General features: G+C 42.6%; 1 protein-coding gene across 1 annotated transcript; it reads left to right on the plus strand.

The window, feature by feature from the left end:
* Positions 1 to 344: 344 nt before the first annotated feature.
* LOC120735124 (pituitary tumor-transforming gene 1 protein-interacting protein) lies at positions 345 to 16,899 on the plus strand. The gene is made up of 7 exons (XM_040034310.1): positions 345 to 622; positions 841 to 887; positions 2,877 to 2,985; positions 6,184 to 6,289; positions 7,399 to 7,464; positions 12,510 to 12,556; positions 16,504 to 16,899. Exons 1-7 carry the CDS (start codon positions 502 to 504, stop codon positions 16,551 to 16,553), a joined length of 546 nt encoding a protein of 181 aa, XP_039890244.1. The 5' UTR covers positions 345 to 501; the 3' UTR covers positions 16,554 to 16,899.
* Positions 16,900 to 23,915: the final 7,016 nt, after the last annotated feature.

A 23,915-nucleotide genomic window follows, 5' to 3' on the forward strand; every position in this document is an offset into this window, starting at 1 on the left:
ATGTGTGTGTGTGTGTATATATATATATATATATGAGAGAGATGCAGAATTTCTAAATTACAGAAGTATATATCTCCTGTATCCCTCCGTAATATAATCACACTGTCGAATGTCGTAACTATAGCTTTTTAAAAATGCTAGAAGTATAGACACTAGTATAATAGTGTATATTTAATACAAAGATAGCATAATGTAATTCTAGGGGGATTTTATGTTTTGTTTTTTGTGTTTTTTACAGTGAAAGAGTTCAAGAGTTTCGTTTCTTGGTAAATACACGGGCGGGTATTTGTGTGTGAGATTAAAGCATTAACTCCTCCCGCCCGGGCTGTCTAGATTACACCAAACAAGGTAACCCTAGACAGCAAGGAAACAGCAGCGGGTTGAAGGCAAAACGGAAACAACAGAGATTGTCAGGAGTCGTTTGTTTGTGGACTAGCTGATATTCTGCGTTGTTACACGCAGTTAAGACTCACAGCTGTTTTGTTTCGTGTGTGTTTCGCTATGCCTTCGTTTGGAGCACTGGGACATACTCTGTCCACTTGGTTGATTTTTGCCGTCGCCTTCCTCTGTGTTAGCTTTGTTAGCCAGGGGGAATGCCAAGCAACTCAAGCGCCACCAACTCGTAAGTATAAGTGGAGTTTTAAAAATCTGCCCAGTGACTTTTTTTTACAATCATCTAGCTTATTTTTATCCAGCACGTGCCTTTAAAGCCAGTTCAAGTATGTCAGCTCAGTAGTTGGGAAAATATTTAAAATACGTCACGACTGAGTGTGACTTCGACCACAGCTTTCTGCTTGTTTTTAACGCGGCACTTATTTAGTGTGTTTGTCTGTCTTTCAGCCTGCTCTTCCTATAAAAACTGTGACACCTGCGTCCCACACGCCAAGGTAAGGCTGTCAGCAGTGGTTGTGTTCGTTTGTACGCGATAAACCAAACCTTACCAAACCTTTGCTCAATGCAACAAACTTGTAAACGCTGGATTTATGATCCCTCGTTTGCGTCTTCGCATTTGGCGTCCTACATTATTCCGTGTTCTCGCCAGGCCGCATGAGAGAAACTAAGTGTGGATTACTGCGTTAAACCCCACATGCTGCATTTACAAATCAACAGAAATCACTCACTGTCAGTTTTCTGAAGGTCATTTTGTTGTTACCAGGAAATGCAGCATTGAGTTCAGATAGACGGCAGCAAAAATCCAAACTGGGCCTTATTATCCCCCCTGAAAAAGAGAGAGGACAGTTGGGAGAACTCACCATCCTGTGCATTACTGTGACAGTGGTTTGGATGGGAGAATGGTGAATGTTTTCCAGTAGAAGATCAAAATTTGGGAAATATACTGACTTATTTATTTTCTGGTTAATGCCGCACCACACCCCTCATTTAGTAGTCCTTTATGGATAGCTTTATGCAGTACCCTTTTCTAACTAAAAGACATAACTGACACAAAGCAATTTTACTAATCTAAGCCAAGTTGGCAAACTTGGTGTAAAAGTCATTAAAACAAAAGTGATCCTCGACATATTAGCCAAAATTCTGGCTCACACATATGAGTTGTGTTCCCATCTGGCAGATCTATCACTTAATTACAGATACGCCACATCTCAACTCATTGTGTGTGTGTGTGTGTGTGTGTGTGTGTGTGTGTGTGTGTGTGTGTGTGTGTGTGTGTAAGTAAAGCACGCCTGTCCACATGTACAGGCCCATCTTAAGTTTGCCAGTGAACATGTAAATGATTCAGAGAAACACGAAACCAAATGGACGTCTTTGACACCCGACCCACCGTGGTTGCCTCTATTCCCCCAATCAGCATTATGCATTGGGGCTGTTTTTCTGCTAAGGGTACAGCATAACTTGGGAATCAATGGTGGCACGGTGAACAGCACTGTTACCTCACAGCAAGAAGGTCCTGAGTTTGATTCCACCCCCTGGCCGGGGCCTTTCTGTGTGGAGTTTTCTCTTTGTGTTTGCATGGGTTCTCTCGGGATACTCTGCCTTCCTCCCCCATTTAAAGACATGCAGTTGGTGGGGTTAGCTTAATTGGTAATTCTAAATTGTCCATATGTGTAAATGTGGAGTGAACGGTTGTCTCTCTCTCTGTGTTCACCCTGCAACAGCCTGGCGACCTGTCTAGGGTGTACCCCGCCTCTCACCATATTGTAACTGGGATAGGCTCCAGCCTATGTTTTTAAATACACTGTCATTTACATATAATTTCCACTTAGTGATGCACAGAAATGGACTTTTCAGTCCTTCAGTGTAAGAAGGACTGAAAAGATTTTTTTTTTAAGATTTTGTGGAGGTGGTAAGGTAGGTTGTGTCTGCTGGTAGACTTTCCTGAGGAGTATAGTAATGTTCTATTATCGCTTAGTTTCTGAGTTTCTGAGGTTTTTTTTGGACAGCAAAATATCCACGTCAACTAATATCTGGCTGATATCAAGTGCTACAGAAATGATGTTGTTCACATCCTGAAGAGGATTGCAGTATCTGGACAGAAAAAACAAACTGCAGATAATAAACGAATAAATAGTTTATGGTACTTATTTGTTCAACAAGGACACGTCCACAAAATGATGTCACTTTTATGAAACTTGAAGCATAAATGTAATCAGCACAGGTAAAACATTAACGCTATGCTGTAAATAAACTAAACCCTGTTCATGACTTTAATGTCATAGATTCCACGTTTAGTGCGGTGAGATCTAATGACGAGTTTTTAGTCTCGTTTAACACCCACATGTAGGAATAAATACAAATGAAATGTGTGGCAAAATGCTAACTGTTTATTTTTAAGAATCATTCCTGTGGCCTTCTTCATTCGTGCATCCTTACTATTGTGCTCAGCAGAATCATACCTTACATGTGTCTGTCTGTTGCAGTGTCTCTGGTGCTTTACCACAAACAACTGCACAGAGTATCCAGTGACCTGGTTGCTGCCTCCGGCTAAACTATGCCCATTGTCCCAGGCCCGCTGGGGAGTGTGCTGGCGTAAGTTCATCAGACTTATTATTGTGGTGTTAAATGTGGTGTTTCCTTTTTGCATTTGTGTTTCATTTGACACAGAATAAGTTACATACATATTGGGGAAATGATTTGAGGAACTTGGTGTTCAGTATGCTGGAAATGTAACTCTTCAACCTACGCGTTAAAAGAAAAAGTAGCTAAAAGGGTATTAAAGCATCAAAACAAAAGCTCTTCATCCAAAACAGCAACCTGTTATATTCACAGATGTGCGACCTAAAATGACCTCCTATATGTCGGTGGGTCTGAGGGGAGGGATTTATCATTAGGCATGCAGCGGTGTGAAAGTAGCACCAACACTTTCTGTTCCTCTCAGGTCACTTCAGTTGTAGTGGGTGCATTTAAAGATCCAGCACATCGTTCTTGCTTCACTCCACCTGCTCCCTCTGCTCCCTCTTGTTTCTTTAGAAAAAAAGTTGTACTCCACAAGAGACGTTATCCATTGTCTCTGTAGGCAGGCAGGAGCATTTGCAGCAATAATATGCAACAGACACACCAATCCTAGGAACATATGTTTTCCATAACCAGGAAGAACAAACCCACACACACTGACTGGAGTTATTTTTGCTTTAGATTCATTTTCAGTTGACCTTTTCTCATACTTTAAGTTACTACTTTTTTTATACTTTCTAACCTAAAGGAAGTGAACCTGCCACAGTCCTGCTTTGCTGACTACAACATTAACTACAAATATTGTGGATAAATAGATTAGCTCAGCCAGGCACATACACGTGGCTCTTTGTACGTCCGTGTCCAGCAGCATCAGCAGGAACTCGCTGCCCAGTTAAATAAAAAGTGTTTTATAAAATCAAAACAATGTTTTACTTTTCAGCAGAGCAGTTCTTTTTTTCCCCACTGCATATTAATTATTGTAATTCCCCGCGTGGTTTTTATATTTTGTGCTGGAAATTCCTCTATAAATGTTTCAGTCGGTCCCACAGCTACACAGAACGGCTCGCCTATTCTTGCCCCGCTCTCCCAGCTGGTGCTCCGGCTCCTCTGCCACATATCTTTCTGAATTTGTCCTGATATGTCATCAGGGGTGTCCCAGCACCTCTTTCTTGAAGCTGTACCACAGATGATTCACAGCAGTAGGTTTCTCAGGCTGTCCTGGCTCTAGACATTTACATAAAGTCCTGCAGAAGTGTTTGGCTCTAAATCAAAGGTGACATGCTCAGTGAGCATAAAAGCACTACAGAGGTAGCACAGAAATGTACTGCCTGTCTTATCGCCAGGGGATCTATTTACAGTGAGAGCTAAGTGAACTGTAAATTTAAGCGTAGCAGGATTCAACTGGAATATTATAAATTATAAGCGCAATGTTGTTGCCTTATTTTACTGCCAAATGTTTGGCCCCTGAAATAAACCACCGTTCTTTTAACTTAACAAGTAAATGATCTTTCTCTTTCTCCCTAACACAGTAAAGTACCTTTAGCTTGACACTGCCAAACGGACTCCACAGCGAAGTAACCGAGCTAACGTGACCTGTATAATCAATCCTAATGTTTGTATAAGACGTTAAAACTGATATTCAACTGACACAAATCATATGTGAAAACCGGCTTATGTTATGTGTATTAATTACCCATAAAATTTTCAGTCAACTGCAGCACCATGCAGGAAATATGACTGAGACCCTGCTCTTAGTCACAGTAGTGCAGACACCTCGGTGACGTATGTTCCACCTCACCAGAGTTAATGCTGATAACTCTCAGTGGTGAAATTAGTCTTTAGAGCCTAACCCATAAGTGTCAAAAACCTTTGAATGCTGGTGCAGTTTCTACTGAAAATGTATATTCAGTACAGATGAGGAAACAAAAACATTGTTAATTCTCTTATTAATTTTCTCAGTCTTAAAAATAACAAGAGAACTGATACGGTCACACGGAGCCTACTGGAGCAGTAAGGTGTGTCAGTGTTCAAACTTCACTGGTAGCAAACAGAAAGTTGTGTAAATGCAAACACTTTATTGCTAATCAGGAACAGCTATAAAACCAAAAGGGTGCAAAAGGGCCGGCTACTGGCACAGCATTTAAATGTGATGCACTAACATCAGGCAAATGTTGTTGAATATAATGTGTAAATATTCCTCGTGTATGGAGTCGACACATGCTGTCATTTGAGTAGGTGGTAGTTACTTTCTGTTGACAGCTGGCAGCTCTTCTGTGTCACGTACATTTTCAGATGGAAGGAAACTCTGTTCACTCTGGTGTAAATAAAGTACACGTGACATGTCACATCTGGTTTTTACTTACAGTTGAACATGAAAAATACTGAGGTATGAACATACACTACCAGTCCAAAGTATGGAAGTAAAGTAGCCGCCCTTTGCTTTGTTGACAAACCCTCGGCCTTCTGTCAATGAGCTTCATGATGCAGTCACCTGAAATGGTTTTCACTTCACAGGTGTGCCTGTCAGGGTTCATTTGTGGAATTTCGTGCCTTCTTAATGGGGTTGGGACCATCAGTTGTGTTGTGCAGAACTCAGCTATCAGCTGTGTACCAACCTAAGGGAAGAGAAACGACATTACATTAAGAGCTGAGGGTTGGTCAGTCTTTGCTAAAACTTTAAATAGGACTTGGAGTGCAGTTGGAAAAACCAACAAGTGCTACGATGAAACTGTCTCACACGAGGACGCCTCAGGAAAGGAAGACCAAGAGTCCCCTCTGCTGCTGGGGATCCATTCATCCGAGTCACCAGCCTCAGAAATCACAGGTTAACAGCAGCTCAGATTAGAGCCCCGATAGATGCCACACAGAGCTCCAGTAGCAGACACAGAAACGTGAGCAGTTTTAGGCCACAGCTGCGCATGCGTGCATGCTGTGGTTTGTCCTGTAAAAGGAAAAGAGAAGATGCAGCAAAATGTGGGCACCACTCTGGCAGTGTTTCGGGGTCACGTGATCCCTCCCTCTGCAGAACAAAACCAGTTTCCATACGGTTAAGTCATTTGTGCTCTTTTTCTCTGGAAAGTGAGAGGCTTGTTTGTGGTTTGTCATGTTTGCAGTGCAATAACTTGCAGAAGCCAGCAGGTGGTGTCATTGACACGCATGTAGAGCACATTGTCATTACAGTGGCAGCGTGTGATGGCTTCTAGTTACCTTTATCACGTGGTCCAGTGAGAATATCTTCTTGTGAAAAATGAATAAATTCTCTTTTTTTTTCAGTCAACTTTGAAGCCCTGATCATCTCCATGGCTGTGGTGTGTGGAGTCATTCTCCTCGCCATTGCCGTCTGTTGCTGCTGCTGTTGCTGCAAGAAGCGCCCTTCAAGGTAACATTACAAGTCCGAGGTAACTGAGTAACAGGAGTTTTAGAAAGCTGTGTCAGATGCATGAAAGCACTTAGTGGGCCAATGCTTTTCGGGATGAAAGAGCACTACATGGGAGCACTTTTCACCTCAGGCTCACACGGGCTGCTACAGAGTTAAAGCAACAGCTGTGTCCAGGAAAACACAGCATGTAGTGTTGAAATGGATTACACAGAACAGTTTGGAGTAGATGTCACAGTTACTTCCTTACAGTTGTGTGCTCATTATAATGGCAGAAAAAACAGGAAACAAGTGAAAGAAAACCAGAAAGATCCCTGCTTCTGCTAGCGCTAAAGAGCCCAGGTTGCTCACATGCTACGATAATGTCAACATTCAATGATTAGTCATGTTATCTGTGCTCAGGTATTTACTTCACCTTCAGACTGCATCTTATCACTGTCTTTACAAAGTGAAGACGGAGGGGGTTTCTTTGTCAAACCACAAAGTCCACACTTTGTTTCATGGTTCATGTGGAAGCTTTAGTGGTTTTCACCCATGTCCTGTATAGGTGCAACTCATTGTTGCTGTTGCAAACATTATTTTGGCTTTTTAATCAAAGTAGAGCTCCTTTCATGCTCTCACTGTTGTTCCTGTAGGGAGGGGGGGGGGAAATGTCAGTCAGTCCGCTACAGTCTGGCCTGTCACTCACTTGCAGTCCTGTGGGTGCAGGAATCTCGTTCTTGTCTATCATGTGATTGAAAACTTGGGGAAAGCTCACATGTAGTACTGTTATGCACACAGATATTAATTTAATATAATTACAGTCATGTTTTCGTCTTGTTTTACTCTTTTTGGGGTTGCCTCCAAGCATTTTACTTTGTGCATGTTAAACCTTCTTTTGTATTTGGCATTTTCATTGTGGAACATAAAAAGAAAACACTCTCTGCACTCAGGCACACATTTCATGAGTCTTATATAAATGATGCATAGAACTTCAATCAGAGTAACCCTAAAGCTAATGTTAGTTTGTAGCTGCGTGTCATTTGTCACATCCAAAGTGTGTTTTTGTCATCTTCTGGTTCCACGAGGAGCAGCGATTCTGATGCTGCCTTCATGTCTCCTTCACTCTTAAGGTTTGACAGAGAAGAGGAGAGATCTGCCAAGAGGAGGGAGGAGATCAGACAGCGCGCTGAAGAACGGTGAGACCTAGACTCACACCTTAGTCTACACAGGTTGGAAATGTCAGAACGGTGTTTATTTCAATAACACAGGAGCCTCTTTCTCTGCATTTAACTCCAAACCGATCTTTGCTGTGTCATTCCTCTCTGGATCAAACACTGCTCGTTATTTACAGAATATTTACACACGTACTCACGAAGTTACAGGTACATGTTTAGAGGTCACTGTTTGTTTTCCTTTACCCTGCTGCAGTGTTTTCTCAGTCACCAGATTGCTGCATCAAGTAATTATTTGATCCTCTGTTGAATTTGTTGGCTTGCTCGCTTTTAAAGAAATGAACAGTCTTTCATTTTTGATGCTAATCACAACAGTTATATATTTTATATCAAGTGAACTTGGTTCAAATCTCAGACCAAGCGCACACCTACGAGTCGAATCCTATTCTGTCAGCGTGGTGGATGGCATTGCCTTTCAGCATATCCCAGTAGGACTTGGATATAATTGTCCTAAAACAGAACAGTTCATCATCCCCCAACAAAAGAGTTCATTGTATGTTTGGGAGTCGAGCAACTGGTGTCCATCCAGCCTCAGCAAGTCCACGTCCCAAAGGAGAAGCTCCGGGTTCCTCTGCTGTCGTCCCAGAACACCGATTGGATTGTCAAAGCTGGGCAGCTGCTTCATGGTAATGTGCTCATAAATAGATTGGTTTACATCCTGTGTACTACAGTCAAAGAAACAGAATCATCCAGCAGTCAGCAGACCCGAAAGGCTTCCCTCTTCCTGCACCCCATAAATGTTTCAGCCTTCTCCTCTTGTTCTGTTCCTTTACTTCCAGTGCCAGGATAGCTGGCTGATATGTTTGTGAGCAGGGCAGTCGAGCCGAAAGATGGTCAGTAACTGTGGTTTATCATCACGCTCGGCGTGCTGGGCACATCGTGGCTCACTGTGCGCCTCGTGTGTTTGAGAAAGAATGAATTATCCGACCTCTGAGCTCTTCTCTCTCGTGCTGCAGAATTGAGTCAGGGTTTCCTGCAGTGAGCATGATCAAATCTCTGAAGTTGGAGTTAGTGCAGTGACCTACATAGATGCAGTTCATGTTGTCAACAGGACATTCGGAATAGATTGGACCCATCCTAAGAGAGACTAGCGCCTGTAGACAGTGCTGCTTGGCCTCCGGAGAGCCAGCTTGAAGCACACAGCCATCGTCATCCGAGCCCAGGCGGGCCGGGGAGTCGGCGGCTCTTTCTACAGGGATTCGACCCATGCAGCTATATATTTCATATTTCACATGCTGATGTAGCAGGAGAGCTACCTAAGAATTTTAATTATAATTTTGTATCTGATCAAATGCTAAATTATTAAATCATTTTAATAAGTATCTCTTGAACCTCTTGTTTCAGTGCTGTTTAAGAAGTCTGCATGTCCATGTAACATGCTGCTCAGGCTGCTTATGTTAAAGTCGGCTAACAGCCAGGATCTGTTCCTGTTGGCTTGTATCTGGTTTAGCTTGTCAATAAGCCAAAGTGTTGTAATGTGTCAAGTCTTAATGCACAACAATACTATGTGAGAAGTTCATTGTAATCCACTGACATGATGTTTGGGTAACACATACAGTTTCATGTATCTATGATGATAATATGGACTGAATATGGGCCAAAATTCGCAGCTGTTACTCCATTATTTGTGTCCATGCTCCTTGGCTGAGTCATGGTAACAGCTGGAGAAAAAAATCATACACACAGGCTTTTTTTATGCCGTGTATTCAGTTTGAATTTTGTTTTAATCTCATGTTAATATGACTCTTTAAGTATAGCCAAAATGCATGTTTTCTAAACTGATCACACATCCAGGGTATTGAAGCTGTGATATGGCATGATACTGATGCTCAAAGATGGTTCTAGAAACATTGTTTCAAAGAACAAAAGAGAATTTGGCTTTGTGACACTTGGAGCAGGTGCAAAGTGAAGTTGGTTGCAGGTCTGAGCACAGCCTGAAGGTGTTTTTCAGCCTTGAAATTTTCTTATCTTTTGTATTTATGAAGTTCTCAGGCGTCAAGAATTTAAAGTAGTTCCCTTTTTATTAGTAGATTTTTTTTTTTTTTCTTAGATTGCGCAAATAACTGAAAGTTTCTTTTAGCCTTAACTTTTAACTGAACTTGAGTTGGGAAGGTTACTTTTAAATGTATTCCACTACAGATTACAGATTACATGCCCTAAAATGTATTTTGTAATGTATTCCGTTACGTTACTCAATGAGAGTAAAGTATTCTGAATACTTCGGATTACTTAATATATTATCATGCTTTTTACAACTACGTGAATGTACTATTGCTGTGTGATTTATTAGTATTACTGAAGGTTACTCTCCACACCAACACCAGCTAGATGTTTAAATCTTAATATAAATGAGTAACAGTAGGTGGACATTAGGTAAGGCTGCACTTTTTGCAGCGATCTCATATAGAAACTATTCGTATATAAAACAGGTCCGCGGCTCCGAACCGTAGTAAAGGGACCTCTGGCTGATACGTCGGGTTCGTGTCGGCTCGTAGCTGAAAACTAGCTTTACTTTGTTGTCTGGGTCAACTTTGCTAGCAAGAGATGGAGAGAGGCGTTGAAAGGCTGCTGCAACGGAGCTTATTGTTTCAGAGGAAAACAGGAACACAGCGTACAGTCGAGTCTTAACAGCTTACTTACAGCTGGGCTCGTCAGGCTCTCTTTTTGGCTGCAGTGGTTATTATTATATTTACATGCTTCCAGCTCCCGTTTCTGCTCGATGACAGCTCGTACTTTTCTCCTTTCTCTCCCTCCCTCGCTCACAGACACATAACATGTATGGCAGTCCATTCTCCCTGCAGCACGGACTACACTGCCCATCAGGCTACATGCTTTAGGGCGATGCCTGTAACACTCTGCCTATTGCCTTCATATTAAATAATTTAAAAAAATAATTTCTTCACGTCATTATGAGACGCGAGATTGAGACATGGGCGTTTGAGCCTCTTAATGCGTGTTTTGTTTGGGTTTCCACCGGCGTGGAATTACCAAAAATAGAGAGGACATAGGCGAACATATGAAACAGGAAAAGATTGCTGTGTAATCCATTTATTTCAGCAAAGTAACTGTATTCTGAATACCACCTTTTTAAACGGTAACTGTAACGGAATACAGTTACTCATATTTTGTATTTTAAATATGTAACGGCGGTACATGTACTCCGTTACTCCCTGACCCTGCTTGTAGTATCCCATTTTCATAAATTATGAGTGGTATTGTGATGATGGAGAAGTCGAGCACCTTCAAAACCTTTAGTCTGTGTAGTGAGCCAAGCTCAGTACTCACGTTCACGTTCTTTCAACTTTCCCTTTTTTTCCGTCTTCCCTCCAACATGTTGAATGCAGCCATATTTATGTGGAGGGAATGTGAACGTGTCAGTGCGATGCACACAGGCCATCGGCGTGGCTTAGGGGGACGGATGGCAGACACATCTTAACCCACCTGATTGCTCACAGATCAGTACATAGCAATAAAGCAGCGACTGCCACACACCAGTGTCTTTGAGCTGAGATGAAGTGAAGTGAGGCCTCTGGACTTCCACTACACAAAACCTGCCCCTCAGAAAGGCTGAGTGAGCAGCTTTACCACAGGCCTGTTGCTCTGTGAGTCACTGTCAGCTAAAATTTAGGAACATTTTTATGCCAGGAGTGCAAACTGATGCATTTTTCTTACTTGGTAAGCTGAATGTTATTGTGCTTATTGAAATGTTGTTTAAACGATGTCGTGCATAATAAGTATTTGGGAGTATTAGGTATTGATGGTTGCATAAGTGCCCACATATCATGACTGGCTGTTTGTAATGTTGTGGTGCAGTGTAGCTTAAATGTTTCTTGGCGAGTAGAAGTGCTTGATGGGTTTGCTCTGTAAACTTGTGCATATGTATACAGCTGTTTTAAAATAACAAGCTGCAGAAACTTCTGGAATCGCCACTATTTCAGCCATGGTTCTCTGTAAAACCTGTTTTTCATTGGAGTCAACAGTAGAGCCAAAAACACTCATAGCTACTAACACACAGAGGAGAAATGGCATTCATCACCTGAACTCGGAGTTGCCTCCTTAGTGCTCAGCAGCCTTGTTGGTGACGCCTGTGAGCAGGTAATCAGTCATTATCTAAATAAACAGGCAGAGAGCCAGAACCTAAATTTACTGCACAGACTCACCAAAAGTTTCCAGAATCTAATGAAAAAGTTTGGTAACTTTTCCCAGACTTTGCCTGCAAGTCATGTGTAAAGTTTTTACAACAGTGCGGCTTCATCAGCAGCTCAGTCCAGAGTTACTGAACAAATACCACATTTATCTATGACTACTGCAGCCCAGCAAAAAAACACAGTTGCTCAACCCTAAACATAGACTGGGATGAGTGCATATGTCTGCCGCTGTGCAACTGACACTGTCGTAAACCTTTACTCTGACATGCACCTCTGCAACAATGCCAAAAAGTATTTGTCCCTTGCCTTGTTTGTTTTTGCATATTTTTCACACATTTTTAGATCATCAAACAAATTTGAGCATTAGACAAAGATAAACCAGCGAAATATAATATAGATGTGCATAGACGGGGTATTTTCACATAGGGCCAGGTAGGTTTGGGCTTGTCAGAAACATGTCTGACAAATATGTGAAGAGCAGATAAAAAGAGAACTTAGGACGAGGGTGAAGACTTCTTAAGCAGCAGGAAAGGTTCTTCAGTCCAGCTGTTGATTTGGTGTCGGGAGCAGGACATCTGTAGCATTTCAGAATTGTCCCACAGAGTTGTATTCAGGATTCACTGGGTGTCCCATTGTCTCATTACAGCTGACGTCTGTGTTGCAGTCATTTATTTCCATGTTGTTTCATTAAAGTTTGGATACTTGGCTGTATCCAAATATGATGGAGGCCCAGTTAGAGTTGAATGATGGCTCTCTACCTTGAGAGTGTTGTCTTTCTCTGGAGTGTATTTGGCACTAACAGAGTGAATACTTCCTGACCTGTTGACTAACTTCCTCTACTTTTTTTTTTTTTTTTTACAGGAAAGTGGAGAGAATGGCACGCCACGATGAGATCAGGAGGAAGTATGGTGCGTATAGACTTTGCATATGGACTTTAGCTCATCCTCTTTGATCATAGTGTTTGTTTCCAGCCCTCTCTGATGTACACTGAAGGTGAGGTGACCAGTAGGTCTAACACAGAGTAGCCAGCTCTGTGTTCTCTGTTCTGTGTGTGTCAGCAGTGTCTCTGATGCATGCTTAACTATTTAAAGAGTTTTTCAGTGTCAGTGACTTTGATTTCCACACCCTGGGCCACTGATACATTATTCAACAGAATATGCTTCGTCCCCAAGCAACCTACACTGTAGGTGTACATGAACTAGGCGACGTAGGGTTTTCAAATTGATGCCATAGGTGCATAGGCTAGGAGGCTGGGGGAGCTGTCAGTATCTTTTACTTATCTCCTATTTATTAAATAAACACCTTTTTTCTATCGCTAACGGCTGTACAAAATGTAACATGAGACCATCCCTCACTTGAAGAGCCTACAAAAATCCCAGGAATGTGGCATTTCTCCTCGCTGCCATAATAATTTGTTTAGCTCACCACTTCACCAGTTAACATGGGCTAACCTGAGCTGGACAACATCGTTATTATACTGATATTCAGTATTAATGCTGGTCTTTCAGTTGTGTTACAATAGATATGAAACACTCCACACACAATAGTGCACCATAATAATGACTAAGCTGCTGGTGTCATCAATAAGAGTGGCAATAATAAAAGCTTGAATGTTTTCATGATCCATGAACTCAAACGAAGCTTTGCCAGTTTAGTTAGCAAAACGTTTGTGTGTAATAAACGGCTGCCTGAGCTGTGCTGTAATTAAAAGCTAGGAGTTTTAGATGACCTAAAAGCAAATCCTATTTTTTGTGGAGCTAATTTAATCTCCGTGTTTGTGTGCAGTTAAAGTAGCGGTCCCTGCTAGGCATGGAAAAATATGACAACCACTCTCCAGTGCTCAGAGTTGTGACTGAAATGTTTATGCAATAAAATCTGTTTTTAAGCAGCTGAAGGTACAAAAATAGTCCAACTTTAAAACCTGATCACTACCTCGCATTTGTTGCCACATGCTTTAACTTAATCAGAGCATTTTTGCTGTCAGTGAAACAGGAAATATTCTAAAAATAAATGAGTCATGAGCAAACTACGAGTGTGCGCTGCAGCAAAGTATAGAAGAAGTATCAACATCACACAGCACTGCTTTCTATTTATTTCCAATCAATGCACTGATTCTAATCCATCGCTCTGCCCTCTGCAGGGAAGTGGGCGGTAAGGGTTGGCCTGTCAGCGGCTCGATAAAGACAGAATCGTTCGTTCGTTCCGTAGATGTGGGAGAAGCTCGAGTGTCAGTGCGTCGTGTCCGTCCATCCGTTCACTGTAGTAAGATGTCAGGTTATGTGGGTTGAGTGTAACGACTGCACGACAGAGTGATGGATGGTGGTCTGTTTCTTAGGCCTGCAGCTCTCATTAGTTTCCTTCCACAGGGGCTTTAGTAGAGACTGCTCTCCTTTCACATTTGGTCTGGTCGGTTCTCTACAACTACAATCCACATCCTCTTATTTCCTTGAAATCAGACACAGCGGAAGATTCCCTGAGGGTGGGTCAGGAGGTTATTCAGCAAAACTGGAAATGATCTCTTGTCATTACCAGTTGAAAATATCCCAGCAAGACAGCACAGATTTGAATTACACGTTTCACTTTTTGCAGTTTAACCCCAGCACTCTGTCATAGCCTGCATTTAGTTAAGTTTTATTTTTAGGGAGCAGCTGCTGCTTCAAGGTGTTTTATAAAGGGAGGTAGAGACTCTACAATAATACGAAACTGTGAACACTAGACTTCTAGACAGTTCTACAGCATGACTGTGAATGAGCATTAACTATTGTACAGTTGGAGGTTTATTTTGGTTCAAGTCTGAAATGAATCCTGTATCACTGCACAGTTTGCTTCAAAAAGCCCTCGTCGACTGGAAGAGTGTGAGAATGTCTGGCAGACTGGTGTTGTAGTGGACGCTCTGGTAAAAAGAGCCTTCAGTTTCAACATTGAGTCTACGTCCCAGCTGCACCTATGGTCATGAGCTGTGGGCAGTGACAAACAGAAGGTTGGATACAAATGGCAGAATCAGCTTAGTCTCCAGGAGGACTCGACTCAGCCTTTAGACATTCGAGAATGTAACCAGCTGAGGAGGTTCAGGCAGCTGATCAGGATGTCTAAGCATTGAGGATTAAACTCAGATCACATTGAAGAGGTTATACATCCTGTCTGGCGAAACATTGCTGGGGAAACACCCTGCTTCACCTGCTCACACCAGGAGGATGGTGCAAACTGACTTTGTTAAATCTGTGGAAATGCAATAAAGCATGATTAGGACCTAAAGTCATTACTTTGCCATTTATGTAGTCCAGTAATTAGAGGGCTGTAGAATGTGAGAATAGCCCGTGTAACCTATAATCCATTTTAATCATGAATGAAATCAACTTTTCACGCTTAAAACGAGCATCGACTATGAAGACACACCATGCTTATTATATTGCCATTATTATCAGAATCTTATGTAAAGAAAAAATTTCAAACAGCAGCAGTGGAGTGCTGCCAGGTTACATTATCAACCCAAAATGCAGCAACGGTGGCCATAATGCGCTTAAACATGAGGACAGCATCGTTCTGCAGGAGAAGGCTCCTCCTATATTGAAATAGTTGGAAATGCTTTACGCATTCAGTGTTTGCTATTTGTTCACTAACTGCCATTGATTAATCAGTTTCTTAGTGGCAGCGAGAGTGTCCCTTTTAATGTGTATTGATCCGTGGACGTGGAAAGTTCAGGCTCTGCAGGAGAACTGTGCAGGTTCAAACCTCAGTAACACTTGGAGTATGAAGAACAACTTTATAGTTTAACCTCTGTGTTTCAGCTTGTGGCCTTCATCAAGGTTAGAGGTGCATTGATCCAACTTATTCCACGTGCTCCTCAGAAGCCATTGTTGAATAAATACACTGTTTTCTTCAGTCAGCCTTGGAATCATTTGTTTGTGTGCAAGTCGACAGCAGGCCTGACTGAAACGTTTATTTTCAAACTAAACCAAAGGTAAGAAAGAAATGCATCTGGAAATATGCTGTAACCTGCACTTGAGTCAAATAATTAATAAGACCAGGACGGAGATAAATAAAGCAAGAAAATGACTTTATTAGCGAGCCTGTTTATTTGCACTGGGCTTATTTAGGTGAGCCTTCATTGCACTCTGCGGTTATTAATGCTCGTGCTAGTTTCTCCTTTCACCTGCTGCATTTCTCATGTAAAGTTCCACCAAAACATGTTATCACGACAACAAAAAGGCCAGGACCAAACATGAGGGATATTGGGAAGCTGAGCGGGAGAGAATCCTCTGAACTTTCCAGTCAAATCATTTCATCAACGTTTGCTTCAAACAAAAACGACTGCAAACATGTGAAGAAATGCCTCCAAGCTGCTCACTCTTCTGTTATGTTGGTGCCTATTAGCTACCAGTCTGCTCCTCATGGCTTAGTGAACACAACATAGTTAATTAATGTTATCATAAAACAAAGTACAGACATCCTTCTAAACGGCAAAGATATGGAGGAGAAAACCGATTCAGAACAACCACAGACATCAGCAAAGATGTCTGCCAGTGACATGGCACACAGTAATATGCAGTTAATAAAAGTCCATAGGAACGGTTACAAAATTGATAAGGTGGGCAGTTGTTTTCATTGCCCATAGAAATAAATAATTCCATTGATCGTGTGTATGAAAAACTTGCTGATGGCGGTTTAGCAGCACATGCTGTCATACTGCATTCATTGTTAATGAAACATCAGCGTGAACAGAATATCCGGGATGGATTTCCCAGTTTGTCCTCAGACTGATGCTTCCTCCAAGGCATCTCTGGAAAATGTGGAGCAGAATTTGACCCAGCATGACTTTGTCTGTTTTCATTTTGTCTCCACGTTGTGTGTGCAGGTCTGATGGGCGACACGGACCACCCATACAGCAAGTTTGAGAACGAGTAAAGCAGCTGCAACGGAGGACGTCCGCGGGCCGCGGCTCTCACGGCTTTGCTTTTAGCTCGGAGTGATTTTCTCCCACACAGTGCTGCAGAGCAGCAGCTGTCCGGTGATCTCGTTCAGACGTCAAACCTGATTGAAAATATTCTGAATTAGTTTAGCTTTGTGATTCTTTATGAAGGCAGTCGTGTATGTGTTTAGTTGTTAAATCTTGTTTTTAAACTTTCTGCAAACCTTTTTCTCTCTTTTTAAATGTTGTACTCTCACATCAATCTTTGCACTTTGTACATACGTTGATTAAACAGTGATGACTGTGTGTGTTTCGATTCATTAATAAACCTCTTTAAGCTTTTTTTGTTTGTTTTAAATGTATGAGCTTCTGAGAGAGTGCATAAAGTGAGAGCATGATAAATTGCTGAGTGTAGCCCTTTCTTAGACCACAGCACAAGCTGACCTCTGTCATTTTCCGATAACTTTTTAACTGAAAACATCGGGAAGGAGAATGTCGCTCCGAGTCGGACACCCACTAGTCTGCTTAATAACGTGAAACTAAAATGCCTCAAAGCTGGACTGACCATGTTAACAAATGTTTTCCTCTCCGTCCACTGCTGTTCTCCCACTTCAGCGATGATCCACTTTAACCCTTTGATTATCAAGGCTGAAATAAAATGATTAATGATGAGCCTAAAAACTGCAAAATCGATGACACTAAACCTCTCACTTTTATATCATTTTAATAAAGCAAATGCATTTATGTCCACTTTTCAAAGCCCACATTAAAAATGTGTTGATTGTTCAAAATATTTTTGTATATTAGCGATTGTTGATTAGCAGTCCTTGGTTCAGCTGTTTTAGCTCCCAGTCTCTTCATGTTGGCTGTTCTGAGCTTCTGTCCATCAGAAACAGGTTTGAACAGTGAACAACCTCTTGGCTCTGACACCATACAGACCCAAGAGTAGAAAAAACTGACCTCGTTATTTGAAACTTAGCCCTGGTCCTGAAGATTACCCACAATAAATACATGACAGAAAATAAGGAGAAGCAGAGCATGAATTCTGGATCGAGAACAGTCAACAGTTTGTAGAGAAACATTATGGATTTAGATTTATCGTAATACCAGTGTAGTGAGGTGATGAGGAAGTTACATTCTCTGCCTGTTTTTGATGTTATTACTCATGCTGTAGTTTTCTAAAGTGGCTGAAGACTGGAAAGATTCTGCAAGCCTGAAGCACAAAGACTCCCAACCGATGTGATTTTGGACACGATACAGAGATGTATGAAACTCAGTTTAGCTGTGTGATCGATCTGTTAGCTTTCAGAGTTGAATCAAATATGACTCCACGATTTAGGGCGGAAACAAATGTAAAAGATGATGTTACGTCTGCTCTTTGAATGTTTGAAGGGTTCTGTTCAATAACACAACATTAAGATTGAAGTGGTGGGTTGAACCTGGAGCCGTGACTTAAATGTATAAATATTAGTCTCGGCGCCTGTCACATGGTTTAGTATGCAGCTACATACTCTCACAGCAGTGTCCTTCTCAATGCATTATTGCTACTATACCTATATAATGTTAAATAATATGAAATTTGGGGGTTTAAACCTAATGAACCAATCGTTTCAGCTGTAGCAGGGGGCTAACATGTCAGAGCCGTGCTCGGGAATGACCATCAGACTCCTCAGTAAAGGGACACATGAGGAAAAAGGAATCTCCTCTCCTCACATTACCTGTCAGCATTCAGGTTCAGTTCCCTCACTGCCATGTGGTGCCGCCAGTGTACGCGGTTACCTCAGTCAAGCACGCAGGCTTGGTTCCCTTTTTAGAAGCCTTTTGTTAGCTTTTTATTATGACACTAATGACATATAAATAATGCAGCTATCTAGATATGAATAAATGTATATCATGGTCAATCTGCAGTCAATGTATTAAGAGTTTATTATCTATAATAGCTACTATCTATACTATATATATGGTTATTCCAAAGAACTGAATTAAATGAAAGGTTGGATGTGGTGAGTATGGATATCTCATCTTATCACTGGCATATGGTCAGGACCTGCTGGGATAATATTTTAAAGCACTATACCAGTCATTTTTCAACATGAATGATCGCGTGATCAACCTCAATTAAAGTCCTGTACTATGTGGAATAGACGCCATGAGACCGCATCCAGATGTTCTGTGTTGGTGCCAAAACTGTTGTGGGATTTGAAATAGATGAGAAGTTTCTTCTAATTTGTGATTAAAGTAAAATACATACATTGAAGACATACACCAATCAGGCATAACATTTTAACACAAGCGTGTTAAATAATAATGGTAAATGGACTGATTCTTATACAGTACTTTTCTACTCTCCCACACAAGCACTGTTATCTATGCTTTCTAACTATCATTCATACTCTGATGGATGCATCAGAGAGCAAGTCAGGCTATGCAAACCGGGCAGCCAGGAATCAACCACCAACCATCCGATCAGCAGCTGACCTGTTCTACCTCCTGAGCTACAGCCACCCTAATATGGGGTAGGCAAAAAATGTGATGTATTAGAAGCATGAAAAATGGGCAAGCTAAACGACTGAGTCAGACTACCTCCAAAACTGCAGCTTTTGTGGGACAGTCCCATTGTACCACTGTACAATGGGACTCACCCAACGTGGAGACAGACATAAATAGACACTGTACACACAATCACACTCCCCAAGCGTACTCTAAGAACCAGTTCTAGGTACCCTTGCCCCTGGAGGGGGAAAAGGCACCCAGACCCAGGTGGTGTTACCCTTTTCCCTGGCGTGGGGAGATGCAGACCGCCCTGACTCCGCAGCAGCAGGGAGGCCCCACATTCCAGACCCCAATCGGACGGCCAACTCCTCCTCCTAATAAGGGCAAAGTCATCCAACACACCAAAACTGGAGCAAAAAACAAACAAACAGCGTAATCAAGACATGGATTCCACTGGACCCCCGAAGGTGAGCTGTGGTATCTGCACCAAGATCTGGTGCACCAAGACTGATCACTATCAGTCTTTATCAAAAGTGGTCCAAGGAAGGAACAGTGATGAACAAGTGACAGAGTCATGAGCAGCTTGTTGGCACAGGTAGGTAGTAAAGGCTGCCCTGTGTGGTCTGATCCAACCAATCCAACCAGTAAGCTACTGTTACTCAAACCACCAAAAAAAGTCAATGCTGGTTCTGATAGAAAGGTGTCAGAATACATAGCGTTACACAGTTTGTTGCGTTTGGGGCTGCATAGCCAGAGAGCAGTCAGGGTGCCCATGGTAACCCATGTCCATCGCCTAAAGCACCAACGAAGGAGACGTGAGCATCAGGACTGAACTATGGAGCAATGGAAGAAGGTGATCTGATGAATCACATTTTCTTTGGCATCGCAGGAATAGCTGGGTTGCGTCACTTACCTCAGGAACACCTCGCACAAGAATGCACTATGAGAAGAAGCTGGCAGAGGCAATGTGATGCTTTGGGCAAACCTTGGGAGTGGCACGAGCATCTACCTAAGCATTGTTGCCATGTAGACGTTTTCATGGAAATGGTATTCCCTGATGGCCGTTGCCTCTTTCAGCAGAAAACGTACCCTGCCACAAAGCAAAAACAGTTCATGAATTGTTTGAGAAGCACAACAACAACAAGCTTGAGGTGTTGGCTTGGGCTCCAAATTCCCCAGATCCCATCTCGAGCATCTGTGGGATGTGCTGGACAAGCAAGTCTCATCCACGGAGGCCCCCACCTCACAACTTAAAAGATCTTGGTGCAGATACCACAGCTCACCTTCGGGGGTCCAGTGGAATCCATGTCTTGATTACGCTGTTTGTTTGTTTTTTGCTCCAGTTTTGGTGTGTTGGATGACTTTGCACTTATTAGGAGGAGGAGTTGGCCGTCCGATTGGGGTCTGGAATGTGGGGCCTCCCTGCTGCTGCGGAGTCAGGGCGGTCTGCATCTCCCCACGCCAGGGAAAAGGGTAACACCACCTGGGTCTGGGTGCCTTTTCCCCCTCCAGGGGCAAGGGTACCTAGAACTGGTTCTTAGAGTACGCTTGGGGAGTGTGATTGTGTGTACAGTGTCTATTTATGTCTGTCTCCACGTTGGGTGAGTGTGGAGTAAGTGCATATGAGAGCATGAGGGTGGGAATGGATGTTTGCATCTGTGTGTGTCTGTATGTCTGTGTCTATATGTCAGGTTGGGTATCAGACGCCACCTCTCTGGGGACATCTCAGGCCCTCCAAGGTATGGAGGCCTATCTCCCCCACCACTTCCCCTGCCAGTGGCAGACGCCCTCAGACATCAGTGCATTGGTGGCCCTTGGCTCTGAGGGCCTCTGAATGTCTGGAGCCTGGATCTCCTCCATACCTGCTTCATGCCCAGGAGGACGGGTCCATGGCTCCCCACACCCTGTAGCACAGTGGTTCCCAAACTTTTTTTGCTGGGCCCCCCTTGTTTTACAAGAAAAATGTTCGCGCCCCGTGGGGGGGGGCGCGAAGTAAATGAGAGGGGCGCGAAGTAAATGAGACTCTTTCCTTCTACGTCAACATTAGTGTGTAAAAAAATCATTTTTAGTAGTTTTTATTTTGTTACTTAAACTAATTGGTGAAGTGAAATATCCTAAAAATATCCATTGTTACGTCAACATACATTTCCTATTCCAGTTTTTTTTTTTTTTTCCTTTTTTGCCCGCCTGGTTCTTTAGCCATCAGAATCGTTGTCTGAAGACCAACAAGGAGACCCAATGGATTTACTTTGCCAAATGGATCATCACGGCCTTGCCGTATTGGTCCATTTGATCGACCTTTGTTGTTATTATTTATTTTATTTTATTTTCAGTTGTTACAGACATGACTGAGGGATAGGAAAGGGAGAAAGAAAGATGAAGGAAAAGAAAATCAGAAGGGAAGAGGGACAGCGAGAAAGGGCACAAAAAGAGAAAGAAGAGAAAAAAATCTCCTGGATCACCTGTTGAGAGAAGAAGAATAGAAAACAAGCAAAAAAAACAGAGCAACATACTAAACACAACACTATCATGTTAATCTAGCTAAGTGTAAACAGCAGTAAATACTATATATTGAATGTTGTTGTGCAGCACGCAGGACCGACAGCGCACAATGTGCTTGGAAATAGCAGCCAATAGAGGTGTAGTTTATGTCTATGAACAGTGAACACCCGTGTGCACACCTGTGTGGATCAGCGCGCTTGTATTCAAAAGGTTTCCCCATGTAATGGTCTGCTAGAGGATGTAGAGAGCCATAGCCCCGTCCCCCAGGGCATGAAGCAGGCATGGAGGAGATCCAGGCTCCAGACATCCAGACATCCAGAGGCCCCAGAGTGCGAGAGCCCAAGGAGGACCACCGGAGGGGCATCCGTGCCACCCTCCTGGGAAGAGCTGAGGAGAGCCCCAGATGAGGGGTCACCCAGTAGCTACGAAGCAGAAGCTAGAGGGGGCTGCAGTGGCGTGCCCGCCGGCTCTGCCGGCAGCCAGCTGTGCCAGAGTGAACCGAGCCGCAGGCCCAGAGGCCGGAGGCCCGAGGGCCCCCTTTGCCCCAGAAGAGGCCTGACCAAGCAACAGGCGCCAGGCCCCGCCAAGTAGTCACTGGGAGTGACCCAGCACGTACCTGGACACCCATCCCCGGACACCAAGAACCACCAACGCACCAACCCCTGAGGGCATCAGTTACCGGCAGGGAGTGTGGTGAGGGGAGACAGGCCTTTGGAGGGCCTCATGCACACATATACAAATACTCGGCACTCACCCAAGTACTCAGCACTCACCCAATACTCAGCACTCACCCACATACTCAGCACTCACCCGTATACTCAGCACTCACCCACCCCTATTCCAGTTTTTAAGTCAACCAGGTTAATAAGGTTAACTAAAGGTTAACTAGAATTTACACTGTCGAATGGTCAGTTCTGGGTTACTGTAGTCATACTTTTTAGACTCAAGCACTTAACGTATATAAACATAAGCAAAATAAATCTTGCTTCTTTATATAGTGTATTTACTGCATGAAAAACATTTGAAAAATTGCATTGAAATAAAGTTGTTTATCAGTTCTTGTCAGAGTTTCCTTCATATAGGTGCCCCATGTTTCACTACAGAGTAACTATTAGCATTAGTGAGATGTCGCCCGTTGTCAGACAAAACAGTGTCTACATTTCATTACTTGAGAGCTTTCTTAGGTTTTTAAACGTTCATAACCTTTGATTGAAGCTAGCAGGTAACATTTTTGAGTCCAGTAATAATCCGTGCTTTGGATGATAATAACAGATTGTGTGTTCATGTTCCTTGTTAGTTGACTTACACGTACGTTTGGGCTTTGAACACCTAAATTACCTCATATCATGTGAATTCCAAAAATCATGCAGGCTACTGACTGTGCTGGCTACACTAGTTAGCATTAAGGGAAAAAAAGTTTATATAGATTTTTTTTCTCTCCGTTATGATTTAAAATGTGACAGGCCTCGGGTCACTCTGACCCCCATTTGTAATTCAACACTCACACCAAGAAGTTACTGCAGTTATTATTTGGCTAACAGTAGTTTAGGGGCTTCTGCAGTAATCATGGTAACTAGCATGACTGAAGAAGAAGCCCTCAGGTGTCTTTGAAACTAAAAAGCTTGTGTGGCTAGTTTTAAAGCATTAGCTTAATAGAAATTGCAAAACAAATGGAAATGTATTGAGGAAGGTGTGTGCTTGCTTTTGGTTGTCCTAGCGTGTGGTAAGTTTACTGATACATTTCCACACCCAGAAAAAATATCGCTCGTGTTTGGACCAGACTGTACCGAAGGACCAGATTCCACAGAGATTTGTACGTTAGCTTAGCTATGGGTTGCTAACCGGCTTGTCTCAGCTAGCGATAGTACACTGATTGCTGCTCGGTATTAAGCACCTCCTTATGAATTTCAGTTTTTAAAGTGTTGTTTTCATAAAGAATAACCCGTTCCAGACACCTAAACTTGAATCCTGTGTCACATCTTTTTTAAATACAGGACTAATTATAAAAGAGTAATGTGACCATTAGCTTGTCACTCACTGATTGAAGAAGTCGCATTGTAAAACATCAAGCTGAGCTATCACCGTGTTGGTGGAACTGGACTTGACTAGCAAGACATAAATCTGACTTCACTGCACGTTTGTTAGCGAGCAACTTGGTATTAATATGAAGCAAACCCGCTTTGAGACCATGAGTTACAAAATCAACACTATATTATGCTAACTTAAAAACAGCAACTGAGACCATAAAGTCATCAAGAAAGTGTTGCTGACATCACACATCAAGTGAGAAGTGGGAATAACCCTCTGCTGGTAATGAGAAAACAATGCAGGTCTATGGATCTTCCACTCAGACTTTCAGACCC

This window comes from Simochromis diagramma, unplaced genomic scaffold, assembly GCF_900408965.1.
Source record: "Simochromis diagramma unplaced genomic scaffold, fSimDia1.1 OVJJ01000747.1, whole genome shotgun sequence".
NCBI classification, from domain to species: domain Eukaryota; kingdom Metazoa; phylum Chordata; class Actinopteri; order Cichliformes; family Cichlidae; genus Simochromis; species Simochromis diagramma.

Excerpts from the sequence above, each read along its gene's own strand:
- LOC120735124 (XM_040034310.1), top strand. The coding sequence starts at position 502 with ATGCCTTCGTTTGGAGCACTGGGACATACTCTGTCCACTTGGTTGATT. Across the intron at positions 7,465-12,509 it reads AGACAGCGCGCTGAAGAACG|GAAAGTGGAGAGAATGGCAC; the intron begins GTGAGACCTAGA and ends TTTTTTTTACAG. Across the intron at positions 12,557-16,503 it reads TGAGATCAGGAGGAAGTATG|GTCTGATGGGCGACACGGAC; the intron begins GTGCGTATAGAC and ends TTGTGTGTGCAG.